Source organism: Rhipicephalus sanguineus, chromosome 1, assembly GCF_013339695.2.
Source record: "Rhipicephalus sanguineus isolate Rsan-2018 chromosome 1, BIME_Rsan_1.4, whole genome shotgun sequence".
NCBI lineage: Eukaryota > Metazoa > Arthropoda > Arachnida > Ixodida > Ixodidae > Rhipicephalus > Rhipicephalus sanguineus.
This window is the reverse complement of record NC_051176.1, coordinates 173,518,177-173,536,575: the sequence shown is the minus strand read 5'-3', so window position 1 is coordinate 173,536,575 and position 18,399 is coordinate 173,518,177. Positions and strand designations below refer to the sequence as shown.

The window sequence follows — 18,399 nt, the reverse complement described above, 5'->3', positions numbered from 1 at the left end:
TGTTTTCACATTTCCCCTCCTCACAGTGTCACTGACGTACCGGTACGTTCTCCATTGTGCGTTCAAAAATTCACGCCAAAGGGCAAAGATGGCGTGATTTAGCGTGATTATACTGGTTGCACCATCTTTCAAATCTTTCTGGAAGCACGTATTTTTGTCCCTTGCTGTGTTGAGACATGTATTGAAGAGTACGGAGCAACCGCGGCCACCCTTCTTTGCTGTGGGGAATGGTCGCTCCGCGTGCGATACTCTCTCAGGCTGGGCGACCATGCGGTGTGCGTGTCATTACGGGTACAAGGGTTGTTCCGCCACCGGCCACGGGTTTGCAGGGCTTTTTCCGTTTTATCCTTTTTTTTGTATTCTGTTGGTGTGTACGCTACGGCGCGTCAAGTTCAGAGGCACAAGTCATTGCCTTTCCACCGAAACATGACTCGATCGCTGCTTTCACTCGCTTGCCGTGGCCTCGCTTGCTGCTATCAGCAGCAAACCAGGTCGTTGTATCTCCTTTCCATCCCTATCTGTCATCTTGACTTTCCAACGTGCCATTTCTCCACCATTTCAAGCTTCCCTGGTATTAGCACAAAACCAAGCTGACACTGGGGGTGCATCACGGCCAGAAACACCCAACGGTGAATGGGTTAAAACTAGGCTTGTGAGAATAGTAAACTTTAGGTTCTAAACAAATTGGAAGCAAATAGTGATTTGGTCGAATAATTTCGGATCGAATTCAAATAGTACATATCACATATTATTTTAAAAAATGAGCATATTTGTCATGACCCAGCTAACCTGCACAAAATTTTTTTAAATTGAAACAAGGAATGTGCAAATGTCATTCTTATTGGTTCAAAGGAAGTGGAAGCAACTTTGAATTGTAGCAGGATTTGACTTTCGGTAGAACGCAAGTGATAACCTGTAAAATACATTACAATTTAAAATTTCAGTAAGGTAGAGTGGTGGGCTAGTTGGAAACGATGCATGTTTTCTTCAAACCTAAAAGTAGGTAAAGCTTGTGCTGCGATTGAGAAGAAGGCTGGAGGAGCAGCGGGTGTAGGTTGCTTGATGAAGCATCTCAATCCTGCCGTTTCCTGCTCCGTTGGTGTTGTTAACAGAATTCCCCTCTCCTGTGGAAAGGTGTACATTGGCCGGTCTGGTAAATGCCTTAACGAAAGACTTCCCCAGCTCAATAATACCTTAAAGGGAACGCCAACGTCACATCTTTCAGGCCATTGCAGATCACGCAGCTGTAAACATTTTTTCAATAACACAGTCATTATGCTGAAGCATAAAGACAAAAGGGCTCATGAACTCGCGGAAGCGTTCTTTATCAAAATGAAGGGTGATGACTGCATATCTGAACAGTCTCTTTGTTTTCTAGATTGCGAGGTATGCACGCTTAACCATTTTTTGACGTCACCTGAAATTTTCTGCGCACGCATGGTGTTGGTTTCCATTGCATTCGTTTTTCGTTTCAATAAACTTCAGTTGTTAGACAGCGCTCGTGCTGTGTCCTTCTCTATTTATGCTATGTCCTGTTCGCACGGATTTTTACAAACATGTTTTAAAATTTATTATACTTAGAGCACACAAGCCGCTATAACAAGCTTTTAAACTTAAAAAATGATGAATCGATGTCAGGACAATATGTTAATTTAACCTTGAAGTGGGGCTTCGTGGCAGTGCAGATTTCCCCTGGATAGGTGTATTCACGGTATAGCATCACTCCACTGCAGTGAAGCCACCTTTACAGGGAGTTACATGCTGTTTATATATGTCCATTTGTTCATCTTGAATACTTTGAAATTTAGAATAATTTAAATTCATGTCGAATACCGATATTTGTTTGAATATTCGAAGTGCTTGAATATTCGTACAAGCCTAGCTTAAACATATCCATTTTATCACACCTGTCGCCTTTGCACACAAGCACTTAAATACAACGCGGCCGTATCAGGCAGATAGAGGACCATTCATAGCACGCCAGTGGAAACTGAAGTGGCTGCCGTGGCGCTGGCAGCGCGCTGGTGCAGTGCAATGTTGTGCCACCTGTAGGTGCTGCACGTTTCTCAGTAACAAATTTGTGAATGTAGTGGAAAGTATTTTACTATTCTGTCTTGTTTAATAGTGCACTAAAATAGCAAAATGGGTTACCAAAACACCCAACCCTACGCTCTGGAGAGTGTTGTATCGGATACAATTATTGCGATAGTACCTTGCATCCGTATCTGAAATACCTTTTGACCGAGTATCTTGTATGGTATTGCGGCACAATCTTAAAAGTATCTTTGCCCAGCCCAGCATGCCGTAGAGCAGGGGTCTCCAACACACGGTCCATGGACCTTTTGCAGGCGGCCCGGCCTGCATATGACTGTCCTCGTCCCATATCTATTTCTTAAAGGGCCCCCGGCACCAAAATTGAAACCTCGAGATGTTGGTGTTGTTCTATTGTCCTGTATACGTGAGCACTTCTGACCAATTATTAGTGGCGAACATTGCCTGTAAGATATTTTAATTTTGTTTTAAAGTAAACGTGAGTGCTTATCTGAGTTGGCAGCACCTCGCGACATCGCCACTGGTATGACGTAGGTCAGGACCTCGGGTGACGTTCCAGAGGTAAAGCGTGTATTGTGGACGTCACAGAAGATTTGCGGAGTGCCGTGCGGGGCACACACTATACCAAGACTGGCACCCAACGAGGACTATTGTTCCTTGCCCCTCCCGCTCTGTTGTTGGGCTGCTCTCAAGGTGGTTCTGGCTGCTTACGCCAGGACTGCTTTTTTTTTTTTTTCCAGGGGGGCACAATCTTGACAGTCTAGTGAATGCTTAACAGGGTTAACTCATACCAAAGCACCCACGTAATTTCATTCTTTACCGCACGGAGAGCCCCAATTTGAAAACTGCACTTTCAACGTCACCAAAGCTTGAGCTAAACGTTATCTTAGGCGCTCCCCCCACAGTGAGGCACTAGTCTATTATGATTTTAGGCAGACGTCTGGAAGTGATGCTAAGATTGGTCACAATTAACAATGCTAGCATTAATTATACAATATGTAAGGACATTCACAAATTTCAAGATTATCAGACACAAAGCTACAAATTACAGTAAAAAAGTCGCACATAACAATTTGACTGTCAGGGGAGCCTTTGATCCGCAATGGACAGCTGGTGAGGCATGCGATATAAAGAAGAGTAGCATCAGGCAACATGAATGTGGAAAAGGAACTTGGCAGCACAAATGTACACACAAGGTAGGAAGAACATAGTTGTGGCAAGCGGAGCTAGCAAGGAAAAATACCAGAACGTACTGGCAAATAGCATGCGTAAATAAAACTCAATATGTTACATAAACACTCCAGTAGCATGCAGCTCGTTAAAAAATAGTGCTCTCCTCAATCAGCAGAATGCTGCAGAAGTACATGTTACAGATGGAAGAAGAGATGAGGGAAACAAAAACATGTAAGTGACAAGTGGTAAAGAATGCGAGAAATGAACACACACACGTATTATAAAAGGACAAATGAACAATGATAACTAGCAGGTGAGTATCACTTTCTTTTGATAGAAACTTTAGACCAAATTCTTGACAGATCCCTAGGATAAACCACCTTTAACCACATAAAATGAATACAACATGCAAGTTTCAAAAAATTTCAAATATTACATTTGCCAAAAGTGTAAAAAGATGCAAAGACACCAGAAGTGTCACACCATGTGACATAATGTGTGCGACCAACCCCCACACACATATTTCATTCTATAATTTCCACGTGCGAACATTTCTGACAGCATACCTTTTGCATGACCACTCTACAAGTAGTTAAGAAGTGAGCTCAACTCCCTTTTACATGCCACAATGAAATAATAGCAATTACCTTGCGCTTCTTTGCATCCTATGAACATCCAATTTGTTGTTTCCGAATAAAAACCCGTTCCGCTTGGCAACTGCTGCATCAGCATCCAGTTCAAAGAAGTAGCGTACAACCCTGCAATGCACAGTACACCAGGCCCAACAACCTTAGCTGTTGAAAAATACTGCAGTCGAAGCTGACATTTCATGTAAAGATGTTGCTTGGTCACTCAAAATGGCTTCTTATTTAAGAAATTTCGGAAGCAAGTTCAGTAGAGACTATGGACAGGAATCGTGCTGTACAGTAACAGCAATACAACACAAAAATAAACATCTGATATTCGTGAAGCAGACTAATAACAGCAAGTATTTGGTTGGTGCTAATGGTGGATGGTGCTAATGTGGGCACAGGCCCGACTTGTCTAGCAGGTCTAAGAAATCATTCTGGGAAATGAGTTGGAGACTGTTTTACTTCTTTAAAGCCCCTTAAGGAATCAGCTATGATGGACTGCCTGTCAAATTTACGCAACATTATTCCAAGGCACTCAATATTCTATTGCAAGAAAGGGAAGGCGGTAGTATGCTTTGTGCATTTTTCATTAATTAATCACAATTAAAGTGTAATTATATATCTATTTATACAAGCTAACAGTTAACATCAGACATCAAGCTCACAAGAGCTATGTATTTTAAGATCATGCAAACATATTTTCACTGCTTTAAAACAAAACATAACTTCCTTCATCTAAGTTAGTTATATTGGAATGTCTGTGCATTCCCTGTTGTACAGTTACCAACAACTAGCAAACACCTATTTTTGCAAGTACAGTTTAATATTACTCCAGGCACAATTTTCAGTCGCAAGCCCCGATAAACGTCAGCAGCTAATCATGACATTTTAGTTTCGCTCGACTTTCTGCGAAAGTTTCCCATATTTAGCATACATTGTAGTGACTGGAGAACATATGTACCCTTACCTTGTCCAGACTTCAAGATAGCCTACAACACTTACACGTGAGGATACTGCACCACACAGACGAAACTGCCCCAATTTGCTTTACTCTAGCTTCTACCTGTTGTCTTGAACATGCCATTGCCTGTTGTTACCAGCAAAGGCACCACATGAGCACAGAGCAAGCAACATGGAAGCTCTTGGTACATGTTTCCCTAAAAGTTAGAAATGTTACTGTAATGGACCTGTGGTCTTTTTGCTGACTAACACAGGCAATTACAGCAGCGGAAACAGTAACCTGGCCTGCAAGGTGAAAAGTTCCTTCCTGTAGCAATCCCTTCACACTCAGAGCTAATCAATCCAGGACAAGACGTTTTCAGTATATGTATGTCACTTGCATAGCCAAAAGCACACCATTCGAGCACCCTAAACAACAATGCTGATGAATGCATCAGCTGCACATAGTGGTACACAATTCACGAAGAACAAGTTCTGCACATGTACTTGGCGGTCTTGTGCTCACCGTACTCTGGCATCATGCAAGCTTATGATTCAATTCCAAAACCCTTATTAACTATGGGAGAATTGTACATGGTAATGCAAAATCACAGGGGCTCATTCTCACTGGCAGGTGGCAGAAGTCTCACAACAGACTGTGACTGGTGACCAAGAAATTAATCACAAAAACAGATATTCACAACAGCTGCCGTGACCTGCCCATCACCACACCAAAGCAGGGTGTCGGAACGAAATGTTTTTCGTTTCGGTTTTAGTTTCGTTCCACCGCAAAATGTTCCGTTCCTGTTCTGGATCGAAAAAAAAATGTTCCGTCGTAACGTTTTTTTTTTTTTGTATGAAAAAATTTGAAGTAAAGGTAATCATAAAAAACAATGGATTTGTGATGTAGTTACTTGCCCTCCTCTTAAAAAAGTGGGACAAGGGCAAAACACGTTCTTCAGAGGAGTGGAAGTAACTGTACCACGAATTCCTACCAACTTGCACAAACCAGCACTAATTTCAAAGTCATAGTATTTATTTTCTCAAAAGACAAATACGAATTTTTTTAGTGGGCTCAATGCTTTGTGCCAAGGGAGTGAGCACAATCTCAGAAGCGTCATCAAGTGTACTCTCTGATGTGCGAGACCGCTATTCTGATAAAAAGATAGCCAGGCCTGCGCGGAACACGCAGCACAGCCACAGCGAAAGCCGGAAGAGCAGACTTTGTAGAGCCCATTGTAAAGTTTCTTGGGGCAACTGATACAAGTACACATGCAAGGTACCCACTACGCCATCAATCATTGCAATTTTTCTGAAGTGGCGAAGTTACTTCTCGTTATTAATCAACTTGGCTTTATTGTCTGTTAGCTCTTGTTAATAAAGTTCCCACTATGCCATTTTTCGTCATTATTCGGAGAATCGTGCTACCCGCTACACATCTGTAAGGCATTATGTGCCCTTTGTGCTGTGGCTGATGATGACGAAGTATTATGGCTGGGCACTTTGCAGTGGGTAGGAAGCAGTGTTGCGGAATGGGCGCCTCCATTCCATTCAAATTCCATTCCGGGTAATTAGAACTTGCCGCAATTGCATTCCTTTCAATTCCTCGGAATGATAAGCTTAGCCCATTCGGACTCTGGGAATAGCCGGGCAGTTCAATTCCATTCCTGCAATTCTTCAACGTAGGAAACCCATCTTGATAGTTTTATCGAGTTAAGAACGAACGCGCCATAAAGCTGATGCCACCAGATCCATTAAGAACTGCAAAAGTACGCAAAACACATTATCAAGGTCGAGGGATAGTAGCTGGGTGACATATCTCGTGCAGTACAACCACCCTACTGATTCCCATAGGGGCAGTTCTCCACCTACCCATAGTATTTGCATGGTCAGCGTGTTTGAACGAATGGTGGTGTTTTAATACTGTTTAAGCTTAAATGTATCAATGCTAAAATGACGACATAGCATATTTTTTCGCTGACAAAAGTAGTATTCAAGAAGACTAAGCAGTTTTGCCATGCGTCTGGAGTGGTCGGGAATATGGAGAAAACTAAGATTTGGTTAATGGGGAAGAAAACCCTCAAGACCTGCTGGTATTAGTTGGAACAGTGCACGGCTCGGGCACCTTGTGCATTTGCATAGAATACGGAACGCTGGGCCGCACTGCTCGTCAGTACTCACGCTTGTCAAGCGCGCCTCGCAAGCATAGATGGGGTGAGGAGAACTTTCTGCGTTCGCCTGTGCGCAGGTAGGCAATGTCTTCCTTGTCGCAAAGGTTATTTACGTGTGTCAGGTACTAAACTGCTCGTGAGATCAAGATCAGGCTGTGCATAGAGAATTCGCCACTTTTGTGTGGGGGTATCAATGGGAATCAACGCGCAGGGATAATTCGTTTCTCTCTTCAGTATCTGCTGGGATAATGCATTTGTTTGTACACTAACTTATGCCTCGGTTTGTAGTAGGTGCGTTGCTTATAAATGTACCGTACTTGCAATCAGCCAAGCCATTTTAAAAATACTGGTTTATTGTTAAATTCGAGGCTCTGACTTACTAATATTTGAACTTTGAAAAACAGGACGTAGACTGAAACGTGCTCTATTTTCGGAAAAATACGTAATTCTATTCCCATTCCATTCCGTGCAAAAGGCGCTTGTTTCCATTCTCATTCCAATCGGTGTCCCCATTCCATTGGAATGATTCCGGAGTCATTCCAATTCTGGTGGGGCAACTCCGCAACACTGGTGGGAAGCATTAAAGCACAAACGTTTTGCCCTATTAGCATTGTCTGATGACTGGATGTTATTTTCCTCTTCTGCCACACTATATTACTTATGTGGACGCAATTCCTTGCCCGACATGACGCCTGTATAGAGTGTTTTTGTGAAGGAGTTACAAGCACTAGCGTGGCACTGTGGTGGAAGACCCGACTGCCACGCAGAGTGCGCGGGTTAAAATCCCATCCGATCCTAGAAATTTGTTTCTCGCTTAATTTTTTCTTACTTCACGCGATAGTGGTCACGGACACCGGTGGCGGCGGACAACTATGGTGGCAGTCAGCTGTTGTGATCTCATAACAGCTTTCGCTGTAACGAACTTCAGCACCGACAATGCCCTCTCCACTTTGGCCTGCGTGACAGGCGCGCGAAAGTCCACTTGCGTTAATATAAACATATCTGGTTGCCACTGTTTTTGTTTTTCGCACAATTTCAACATTGCTTTGGAATCACTGCCTGAGGTACGCGCTAATACTGTACCCTGAGATATGCATAACTGCTCACGTTGCATGAGCTCAGTTGTTCCGGATTGCGAAGTTTTCTCGTGAACCGAAAAACGATTGAAAAAATTTCGGTTTCACTCCGGAACGAAATAATAAAGTTTCGGTTACGTTTTCGTTCCGGTCAAAAATATTGTTTTTTTCGTTTTTCGTTTCCAGTTTTCGTTCCGTTCTGACACCCTGCACCAAAGTACCTCGCTATCGTTGCCTTTATGAACTGCCTACACTGCCATGACACCGTGAAATAAATCGATTTCCATGCCCTGTTCCTGCACATCTGATTGGTTCAGAAGTTCGAGCAAAAAATTTACCAGGAGAGTCTGACCAACAACAGTCAATTTTCAACCAAAAGCAACCACTTGTGACCAGATGCACGACCACTGCAAGTTAGTGGGAATGAGCGGTAACTCGTAACAGAATGTATTGCAAAATACCAGGTGTTTATTTTTACATGACGAGGGCTGCGTACTTCCTTAGATCGCAGTTCTTAAGCATCAGTTCATGCATTTCACATAATCAGCATAACCAAGTGAACAAATGGCACAAGAGAAAATGAAAGAGCTACTGTAGCAGAGAATAGAATAAGTGATAGCAATGAGAGTGAGAGGAAAGCGGAGGAGAGCGGTGACCAAGGAAACGCAGCACTGCGTGATAGGGGTCTGTCTGCGAAGGCTAAGAGGTGGTGCCAGAGTTGCCCAGATGTCTGTTTGCCGATTACGTAATCGGTTAAGTGTACAGTGAGCACGTTTCCTGATACCATAATTGGAAACAAGGTAGTGCATGAGTCTTGGGTGACTGCTGTGAAAAAACCATGCATCAATGCAATGTGCCACACAAGACATTGTGCATGCCAGCCAGGTTACTCCCAGCATTCTCTTAATCATAACACAAAATAGTCTCGGCCAGTTCTTCCTGAACAATGAACAATGCAACCGGAAGTGCCTCGTCTGGCACTGCTGTTAAATGAGCTGCTCGGCTCAACAAAGCTAATGCCAGAATCCAGTTTTTTTTTTTTTTTTCAGAAGCAGTATATAAGCGCCACCCCCGACAGGAACCCTGCCATATGTGCCGCCGAAACGGAAAGTGACCGCCACTGCCAAGAGATGCCTGCATGTCTGTCTCAAATTCCTTGCCTCATATATCACAGAATGGAAACACCTAAACAGCTGTGCTCAAATTTCGCATTTTGGAGTCCTGTTCTCATTGATGAATTTTTTTTTTGCTCTATTTTGCTTGGCAGAACTTTTCCAGTGGTAGTAATGCAAGCTTCGGATTGGCTGATAAAAAGTTGCATGCCATGGCCAGTGACATCCTATAGAGTACATGTGACTGACTCTTGCTCACAGTAGTTTTCTCAAGAAAAAGGGTGCATGCGTTCTTGTTTTATATTTCCATAGTTTCTCAATGCAAAGCTGTTGCATAATTTACAGACACAGTTGCCACTATTGTATCTATGTGCCATGCTTATTCGTTGATATGGGTGTTCCGTAGTTAGTTTCGTTTCGACACCCCGTCTGGATACGCTGTGAACTGTAGGGGTGCTATCATACCCTGTAAGGTCGTCAGTTTCGCCTCATGGCACCCTCATGTCCGGCGGGTTGGCGTAGTTAGCGCCTTCACTGCTGTGGGGCTGGCGCTGCTCACACGGTGGCGCTGGCATCGAGGCACCTTAGGTGGCACTGCCCTGTCGGCGAGGTTAGGTGGATGCACGGGGAACAGCAATCAGTCTCTTTTAAGGTTTGGCAGCGTACGTGGACAGACATCTCTTGCGCGGGGTCCGTGGAGGGGATTCCACAGCTCGGTCCCACTGACTCATGCAGTGAGTCGAACATCAACGATGCCGCATTCACGGTACATTGTACATGTTATGTTCTTTTTGTGTTGTATTGGCATTGTTTATCGTGTTACTTATTTGTTAAATTCAGCTGGCGAGCTCGCTGTATGTAAAAGCTGTTCAATAAATGTCCACGTGTTCGCTTGCCCGACAGCCTGACTGTGTCCGTGTGTTCCATGAGCGGTGTCTTTCGAGACCCCACAGAACATGCTTAGCTATTTCATGGTATTCCACTACATCACCAACCATTGCAAAAAGTGTTTGCAATCATTTGCTAAGCATGACCTTCCTTCACTTGGCTAATGGTAGGCTTTTCACACCTGCCAAGCACATAGCTCACTTGGCCTCCAATAATTTTCCAATCGTGGACAGCTTGGCCACTGATGGTTTGCCATGCTTGGTCCAAGGAAATTTTGCTGGTACGCACATGGACAGCATGGATACATTATCGGGGCCCGGAAACACTTTTTCAGCATGATTAGAAAACGCTGCCGATCGGTAGTCAAGGCTCCCGAGAACACGCGAGACAAACATTGTAGTGCAGCACATGCCTGGAATTTACAATAAATTCTCAAAGTCAGCTAAAAACCGCTTCCTCTTCTCTCGACAAATATGCTATTTACTCAATATCACTGCATCATGACTCAAGTTCCACACCATTGGCCGATTTGAGCATGGCGGGCTCAGTAGTTACTGCAGCCGTTGTGAGAGGCCACCACATGCCCGCGCGCACGATCGCACTGCAAGTACATTGCGCGTTCGAAGAAAAAACAAAAACAAACAGTGCTCAAGGTCACGAGGTGCGCGTGATGTACCTTCTTCCCCTGTGCCATCCCTCCCTGCTTAGCTTCCAGCGCTTTTGTCGGGATGAGAGAAGAGAGAAAGCAATTACAGCGTGCGACAAATCTTTGTAACTCCACTCGTACTCTACAGATTCTAAAAATTTTTGCGGCCGTCAATTTGTGAGGCAATAAGCTCCTTTAATGAAGCCACTCCATGGCTACTTGGAAAAGTGTTGCAGGGCACCTTTAAGTATGCATAGTGATTGGCCACAAAAAGAAAGCTCGTTTACGTATTATCAATGGCTCCTCACAAAACAGATAAGCTTCTAGACAAAATGATGAACTCTCAACAACAGTGGTCAAACACACATGTGACGGCGCCGATACTTTTGTTAGGCCTAATGTAATAAGAAAAAGCGCATTGGTCAACAGATTGAGATGGGAGGCCGTTGATAGCAATACGAAAAAGCTGTCGGTAAGTTTGGTGCCAGACCAAGAATATTTTAGGTCAGAAACGTTCCACTGCTGTGTAAGGAAGTGGAACAGTCAACTTTGGCACAGTTGACGCAAGCTCCACTCGAATGAGCGCTGCGAATTTTGCAATCTTATTTGCAAATAAGATTGCAAAAAAATGGCACAAATGGCGCAGTTGAACCCCCACTGCTAAACTACGACATGGTGACAGCTGCAGCATACTTGAAACAGCTGTGGGAAACACACCACGCAATTAGCAGTCAGCAAATGCAGTCATTGCAGTGCCTCCAAAATGAAACTTTGGTGCGCATGTCATTGCCTTCAGTGCCCACATCTCAGCCCACAACTTTGCTCAACCCGTTCATCACTGAACTGACAGAACACCTTGACCTTAGATGATCCGAGGAGTATAAACATTATTGGTTCACCAAGATGGGAGTGCTACTGAATTATATCCAGAGTGAAGAGCAGTGATGTGATTGACCAAACTTGAACATGTTTAACTTAGCGCAACGACGATGTGGCCCTACATGATAGCGAGGTTAGGTTTTTAGATAGCACGGTATCTTAACTATTCTGGTGTTGGAGAGTACACGTGGTCTGCGTGAGGCTCTTTATTGTTCAAGATGTCAGCTGACCTGCCATTTCATTGGTTTTGTGTGTCACACGAGTGTGAGGGTTGAAGTATCCTTTTTTCATTCATATTTTCTAATAAATATTCAGTTGCAAGTTAGCGCTGTTGTTTGTCTCCTCTTCTCTTGTGTCCACGTCGTCGTTGCACTAAGTTAAGCATGTTCAAGTATAGTCACCAACTGGCCCAGCTATCAGTTCTTCTACATGATTGACCAAAGCCACTTTGGCGCAGCTTCAGCAGCAGCTAAAACCTTGCTTTGGAGCAGCATAACAAGCTTTTAGAGCAATTACCAAGCGTACAGTACATTTTCAATCGAAAATATTTGTCTATAAGCTGGAGCAGTTGTACTACATGTTTAACATCATCAATTTATGCACAAATACATGCATGTTCACTTAGAATACCTAAACAATAAAATTAAGTTACTGCTCGTAGTTTTTCTGTGGACAGCCCTAAGTTCCTTTAGTCCCGAGACCTCAGTCCACCTAACATATTCCCTGAACCCATTTCATATCTGTAAATGAATATAGTTTTCTCAGATGCTTTAGTTACAGTACTGGGAGCACAAGCTGTGTAAATTTTCCATGCATTCTGTTTACTACCCAGAACTATTCTGATGATGAGCAGAAAAACAGCGCTAAAACAACAGAATGAACGGACACTGACCACAGCAATTTCTTCGTTCTGCCATTTTAGCGCTGTTTTCCTACTTGTAATCATGAACCAAACAGCCCAAATGTGTACCCTATTCTGATGACGTTCGTGTTTTCAGCACAACCTAGGTCTTCAGTGTTAGGTGAAGTGCCTGCTGTTCTGCATTATGGAGAGAATCGCTAGGATCCTGGTTCATGGGTGGTTAATGAAGAACAGGGTCTAATAATTGCTTCTTTGTGCCCGAAATTTAATTTGTGCTCATGAACATTGCAGTAATGGGAGGCTTCATATTTAACTTTGGCAAGTTCTGAAACACGAACTGTTGTCGCGGTCAAGAAACAGTACCGATATACCGGCTATCGGGATGCTGGGACACCATCCTTTCTCAGAAATCCCACAGTCCACTGCAGCACACGGAATTGTGGATAAATTCTGGTGATTGTATGGTCAGACATAAAAATTAAGCACCCTGCATGAATTTTTATGGAAGTACATTACAACAAATAGTACTACAATTTGTAAAACTAACTATAATGAAATGTTCTGTTCAAGTACATACACTGTGTATGTACTGCTCACTGTAATTAATGGAATCAGTCAAATAGAAGACCTTCATCCAAAAACCTCTAAGTTTACTTTTCTATACCTTGGTCCACAAGAGAAGATATTTTACTGAACTTAATGTAATCTGGCAATATGGTCTAGTAGTAGTAGAAAACTTTATTGATTATGGACCAGTATGAAATGTTCGACAGGGTTGCGGCTAGCACCTACTTCAACTACATAGCACGCACCAGTATACTCCAATGACCACTCGAAATTGCAGTGGTAACTTAAAGGGGCCCTGCGACACAAATTAAGCATGTTGTTTTCAACGCTTGTTAAGGTACTGTGGAATGCGCCGACATCGTTGTACAAGTGGCAACGCCGAAAATGAAGCCGTTATAATTTTATTTCACCAGATAAACTACCTTGATTTCAGACTGCAGCGACACACATCGGCTATTTTTGTTATGGGAAGTGATGTTTCGTCATGCGACAGTGACGACAAAGGCTGTGCGTTTTGATTGGCTTGACCCGAGAAGTACCATGTAATATTCATACAGTGGTAGCTAGGCCATATTACGGAGCCCTAAAAGGAACAAAACCCCTTTTTATGCTTTCTCAGAAACAAATCATTCCTGTTCCTAAATGATGTACTTTCACAACAACGAACACGACGCTAGGTGCGCTGTGGAACTGGGGGGAATGGTAATCAAACGAAACTCTTCCACGTTTTGCCTTTTGCGGCATCGAGCGACACTGGCCACACCGGCACCTGCGAAACACGCAACGCTCAGTTCGGCACGATGCTGTCAACGAAAAAAAATTCTAAATGCTTACTGGCCGACACCTTCCGCGTCATCGGGCGTTAGCATTTCATCCGGGCCCTCGGAGCCATCTTCGTGTTGCGCGAGGCTCAGCAACGCACTTTCAATTTGCAATGGCGTGCACAACATGCACGCCATCACTGCGTCGCAAGAGCTTGCGCTCGAGGTCTGTTAGGTCTTCTAGACTCATTGTGTACACTACACGACAAACCATGGGAGCATCTGCTAGCTGACGCACGTGGTTCGTCGTAACCATGGCAACAATGCCGTCAAAAAGAGCGGTAGCAACGTACCGTGCGAAGGCCACCCTTCTCGGCAGCCAAGAGGGGTAGGCGTAGCCCTTTGTCGTGACTATGCCCACTTCGGCAGCGTAACACAACATCAGTGATCACCTCATCGGCGTGCAGCCAGTGACCGAGCAAGGCCTCCTCCACGTGTTGCTCTTGTCAGAGTGGTGCGGTGAGAAGGGTGCATGGTAAACAAATACGCCACAGCACATGCGCCCTTCCAACAGCGGCAAATTTGCAAGACGCTTCTTGATCTCAAAGGTTTTCATTCTGGCAATATCGCTTGTCCTGGTAGTCTCAGGGCTCTATCAAAACGGCAGAGGGCAGCATAGGGAAATGAAAATGCAGCCTGTGCGGCCAAAATTGCATCACCGAAGGGCAAGGCTCCATTTCGTAGCGCAAAGGACCAATCGACGAAGTTGGTGTTATGTTGCCCATGGGCAAGATTACATCACTGCGGGGGTGGAAAGGACTAGTCAGGCGCAGGAGAGGGGCGCGGGAACTGTTTTTCAAAATGGAGCGTCAGCACTACGCACAGTACTGCGATATTCACAAAATGTGATCGCTGCGGCCTTCTGCATGAATTAGCAAGCTTGTTTCGGAGGTGTAAAAAAAGGTGGGAGCCTACTTGCTGGCCCTTTAAGCTCTCTGCTGCTGAGAAACTGAACTGCAACACAGTAAGAAGAGTTTTGGAATAGAAGATCAAAAACTTGTCGATGTAGCACATCGACGAAACCAAGGTCTGAGAGCAACGTTACCTCGGTCTGTCTGACCTCGGTTTCGTCAGTGTGCTACATCAACAAGTTCCCGCTTTTCTATTACAAAACATTTTTCACCAACTAACCTAACAGTTCATGCTTCTACAGTAACAAGAGCACTCACAAAACGTTCCTTGTTATGGACAAATGTGATCTACAAGCATGCAAAGTTCAACAGCAGAAAGCAAGAGCACAAGACAGTCAATATGTGCATCACCAAACTCTACAGACTAGTCAAAACCTGCGAGCACAGTGATCTGAAAGAATTCACTGGTGATAGGCTCGTGGTTCGTCTCACAGACAAGCAGGCAAGAAGCTACAACTTAACACCGAGATTACCCTGGAAGCAATCGTCACTGCTGCTTCAACTCAAAAACAATCAAGCAGCATCAAATGTACCTACAGCCGCAGCTACTGCCATCTGCAGCTGTAGATGCCATGCATGGCTTCTCAAAGAGCAAAAGAAAGTAAAATCGAACTAAAAAAAACCCACACGGCCAAAAGGTGCCAACGTGCAGGTGGTGTGGTTCAACAACATGCAGTGCCTGTGGCAAGGAAATTCTCAGATGTCCAATTAAGTCCTTAGATGTCCTACCAGGTCACAGAGTCAGCAGGCAAGGTCAGTAACCTGGCCAACATTCTGCGTCTCTACCCCAACCTGACAGGTCTGGGCTTTCTCAAAACAGAATGTAAAGTAACGCCACTCCATGATGCCATGCCGTGCACTAATAAGTACTCAAGGCGAGTACCTCTGCCCATGTTGCCCTGTGTCAAGTGTGAGGCAGACAGAATGGAGAGCCTGGGTGCCATCAGAAAGGTTGGAAGTGCCACAGAGCAGTGTGCACCTATTGTAGTTACTGAAAACAAGAAGCGAGTGTCGAAACGGAGTTGACTTCAGAGAGTTGAACAAGTACGTACATTCTACAAGATCAAGTCGTCATGCGCAGCTTCGACACATTGAAATCGGTGCGTACTTTTATTTTAGTACTTTTCAATTTTCACTGACAACTTTTCTTGGCAATGAAGGGAAAGCTACGGGGGTGGAGCTTCTGCTCATGTATTCCTACTCGCAGTCCGGTATGGTGTGCGCTTCGTAACACTGCGGAAAGTTGATGTGCACAACCAGCGTTGCATATCAATGCGTTTGAGGTACACGTAAAAGGCGCAACTTTCTCACACATGCAAAAACGCAAAGTTACAACGTATAAAGTGAAGTAAATACAAATATCTCACTGGTGTGTGTTGCTTCCCGTCTCAAAGAGCTACATGTAGAAAATAAAGGAGTAGTTTTTATACCTCACGTAGAAAATACGGACGCTATTTGGAAATACATTCATTGAAGGTAAGATACGTGCAATTTGGCTCTGTAGCCTTTGCTTCATTGCCAAGAAAAGTTGTCCGCGAGTATAGCGTCAAAATACATCTGTTAGAGCTGTCGGGCACTTATGAAAACTTAAATTTGTTAGACACCCCGCAGGCCACATCTGACAGCACATCGGGTCATACGTCGAAGCTACCTGTTCCACTCGAGGGTGCCGGTTTCAAGGCACGTACGCACAGTCGGAATCACTTGTCTGGAACGGTTTGTCGGTTGCTTGAGCAGCCGTCTTTAGCAAAAGATATGCAGAGATCGACGCCGTAATGTTACCCAACATAGTCATACTGCATGCTAGGTCCTTGTGCTATAATTCAAGTATAAACGGAAGCTCTTAGCTAACGCGAGGTAGCAGCTGCGGACGGCGCCAACATCCACAGCCACGGGCTCGACCGCTCTAGAAAAGTGCGATTTCGACGCGCTAGAAAAACCTATAATTTCGTAATGCTGTCGCGTTTCACTTTCACTGCTTCACACTGTCGCCACTGGCGCGTCGTTTCTTAACACGAAAAGTCTGCGTGTGCGCGGTGACAAATGCATTCCGATTGCGAAAGTTAAGGACCAAAATCAAGAAACAACGAGTTTTGTCATAACTTACGCTGATTTCCCTCCTTTCTTGTAGTTACTCAGCCATATAGAGCTCACTTCACCAACTTCGGTAAATAAAGGTGCAAGTGCTTGCTGGAAAAAAAAAAAAAAGAAAGAATGAATGAAGGAATCGTTGCTGGGCTAAACGAGTACTACACATCCAGGGGCATGCAAGAGACGTCTGGACTAAACGACTAAACTCCCTAGGTTTTTCCCTCCTCTTTATGGACACTACAAGCCGGCCATACATGCACGCCGTGCTCCCTTATGGGCTGCAAAAAAAAAAAAAAAGTGCCTTTTTCTTTTCTTTTGAACCACTACCACATGCGTCAGGTGCTGCATGCTGCAATACTTGCCTCCGTAACGTTGCTAGGCAAATTGCCAACAAAGACGTCAAACATCGGCTTCTTTTTTGCCATAATCTTAAAAAAAAACAATGACTAAGGTCTTGAGGAGAAGAAAAGAAAGACTGTCACGCAAAACTGAAATAGCAGTGCGTGTAACTCGCGACAAAAGCCGCGCCGTCGCAGGAGCATCCGTCGCCGTCGTCAAAACCCGCGCAAATCGCTTCCTCTTCAAGCGCCGCCACCAAGCAGCTTCAGAAATCATGGGTTTCCTACCGAACACTACGCTTGAAACCACTATACCAACTCAGACTATACTAGCGTTCATTCCCTACATAAATAACGCGTAAAACTTACTAATTAGTTGAAACAATGCATTCTGTGAGACCGAAGGCGAAACTGGCCTCAACACCGAGGGCCGCAGTCAGCTGGTTGCGAGCGTGGGTTGTCAGCAATGACAGCCTAAAAAAATGAGGCGTTAGTGGTGGTGTTCTCTGTTAGTGTCTTGGTAGGGGCAACGATGAACGATTTTTCTCCGTATAGAGATAACTATGACACGCCCGACTTCGTATTTGATTACACTTCAGCGTTTGATTATTCTTCTATTCATCACATGACGGCATTGAAGAAACCCGAGAAATATAAGACGATATTTAACTATAACAAACGCCAGGTTGTTGTGGACCTGTCAGGTGAACGCCAGTTGTCTGTCTGCTGATGATTTTTGTGTTCTTTCAAATTGAAACTCCTTTTGCCGACTGATATGGTATACAAGCTAGTTGACTTAAGAGACATGAATTCTTTCAGATTGCGAGCCAGAACCGTGGCAGTCGACTATTATTAGAACGATCCTGACGTTCTTCTGCTACCTCTTCCTCGTTTTCACGTTTCCAGTGACGTGCTGGGTCTGCATCAAGGTATATTTCTGGCCGACTATTCTGCCCTCATCCGTTATGTTTACAAGCTTTCGCCTTTACTGCACGCAGAGAGTGCCGTCCCTGGAGAGAATCGCAGTCTTTCGTTTGGGGAAGCTGCAGCCAGTTCAGGGTCCAGGTAATACGGCAGCGCAAGCGCAATTACACGATTGGTATGGGCATGCATACTAAGTACCAGCATATTACTGTGTGTTTTACACTTGTTTTTGTATTCGCCATTAAGTGATCGATCGTAAATCACTCTCAGAAACTCAGAAACTTATTCCTCCATGAGAAACACACACGGGGGGGGGG

At 44.3% G+C, this 18,399-nt stretch overlaps 2 protein-coding genes across 6 annotated transcripts in view; one reads left to right on the top strand and one right to left on the bottom strand.

Moving 5' to 3' along the window:
* Window positions 1-17,385, bottom strand: part of LOC119380289 (serine/threonine-protein kinase 31-like) — a 304,021-nt gene extending 286,636 nt beyond the window's left edge. For 3 of the 4 annotated variants that reach the window (XM_049417828.1, XM_049417833.1, XM_049417831.1), the window contains exons 1-3: window positions 17,179-17,385; window positions 16,837-16,915; window positions 3,873-3,983 (exon numbers count right to left, since the gene is read on the bottom strand). In XM_049417828.1, the coding sequence (XP_049273785.1) occupies window positions 3,873-3,983; window positions 16,837-16,915; window positions 17,179-17,245 (257 nt within the window). In that variant the 5' untranslated portion in view covers window positions 17,246-17,385. Of the gene's footprint in view, window positions 1-3,872; window positions 3,984-16,836; window positions 16,920-17,150 lie in introns of all 4 variants that reach the window. The other variant, XM_049417834.1, reaches the window with a different exon arrangement.
* Window positions 17,386-17,610: 225 nt separating this feature from the next.
* The window catches only part of LOC119402513 (stomatin-like protein 1), a 49,728-nt gene continuing 48,939 nt past the window's right edge, over window positions 17,611-18,399 (top strand). For both annotated transcript variants that reach the window (XM_037669665.2, XM_037669673.2), the window contains exons 1-3: window positions 17,611-17,862; window positions 17,978-18,087; window positions 18,157-18,223. In XM_037669665.2, coding sequence (XP_037525593.1) covers window positions 17,691-17,862; window positions 17,978-18,087; window positions 18,157-18,223 — 349 coding nt within the window. In that variant the 5' untranslated portion in view covers window positions 17,611-17,690. The remainder of the gene's footprint in view (window positions 17,863-17,977; window positions 18,088-18,156; window positions 18,224-18,399) is intronic.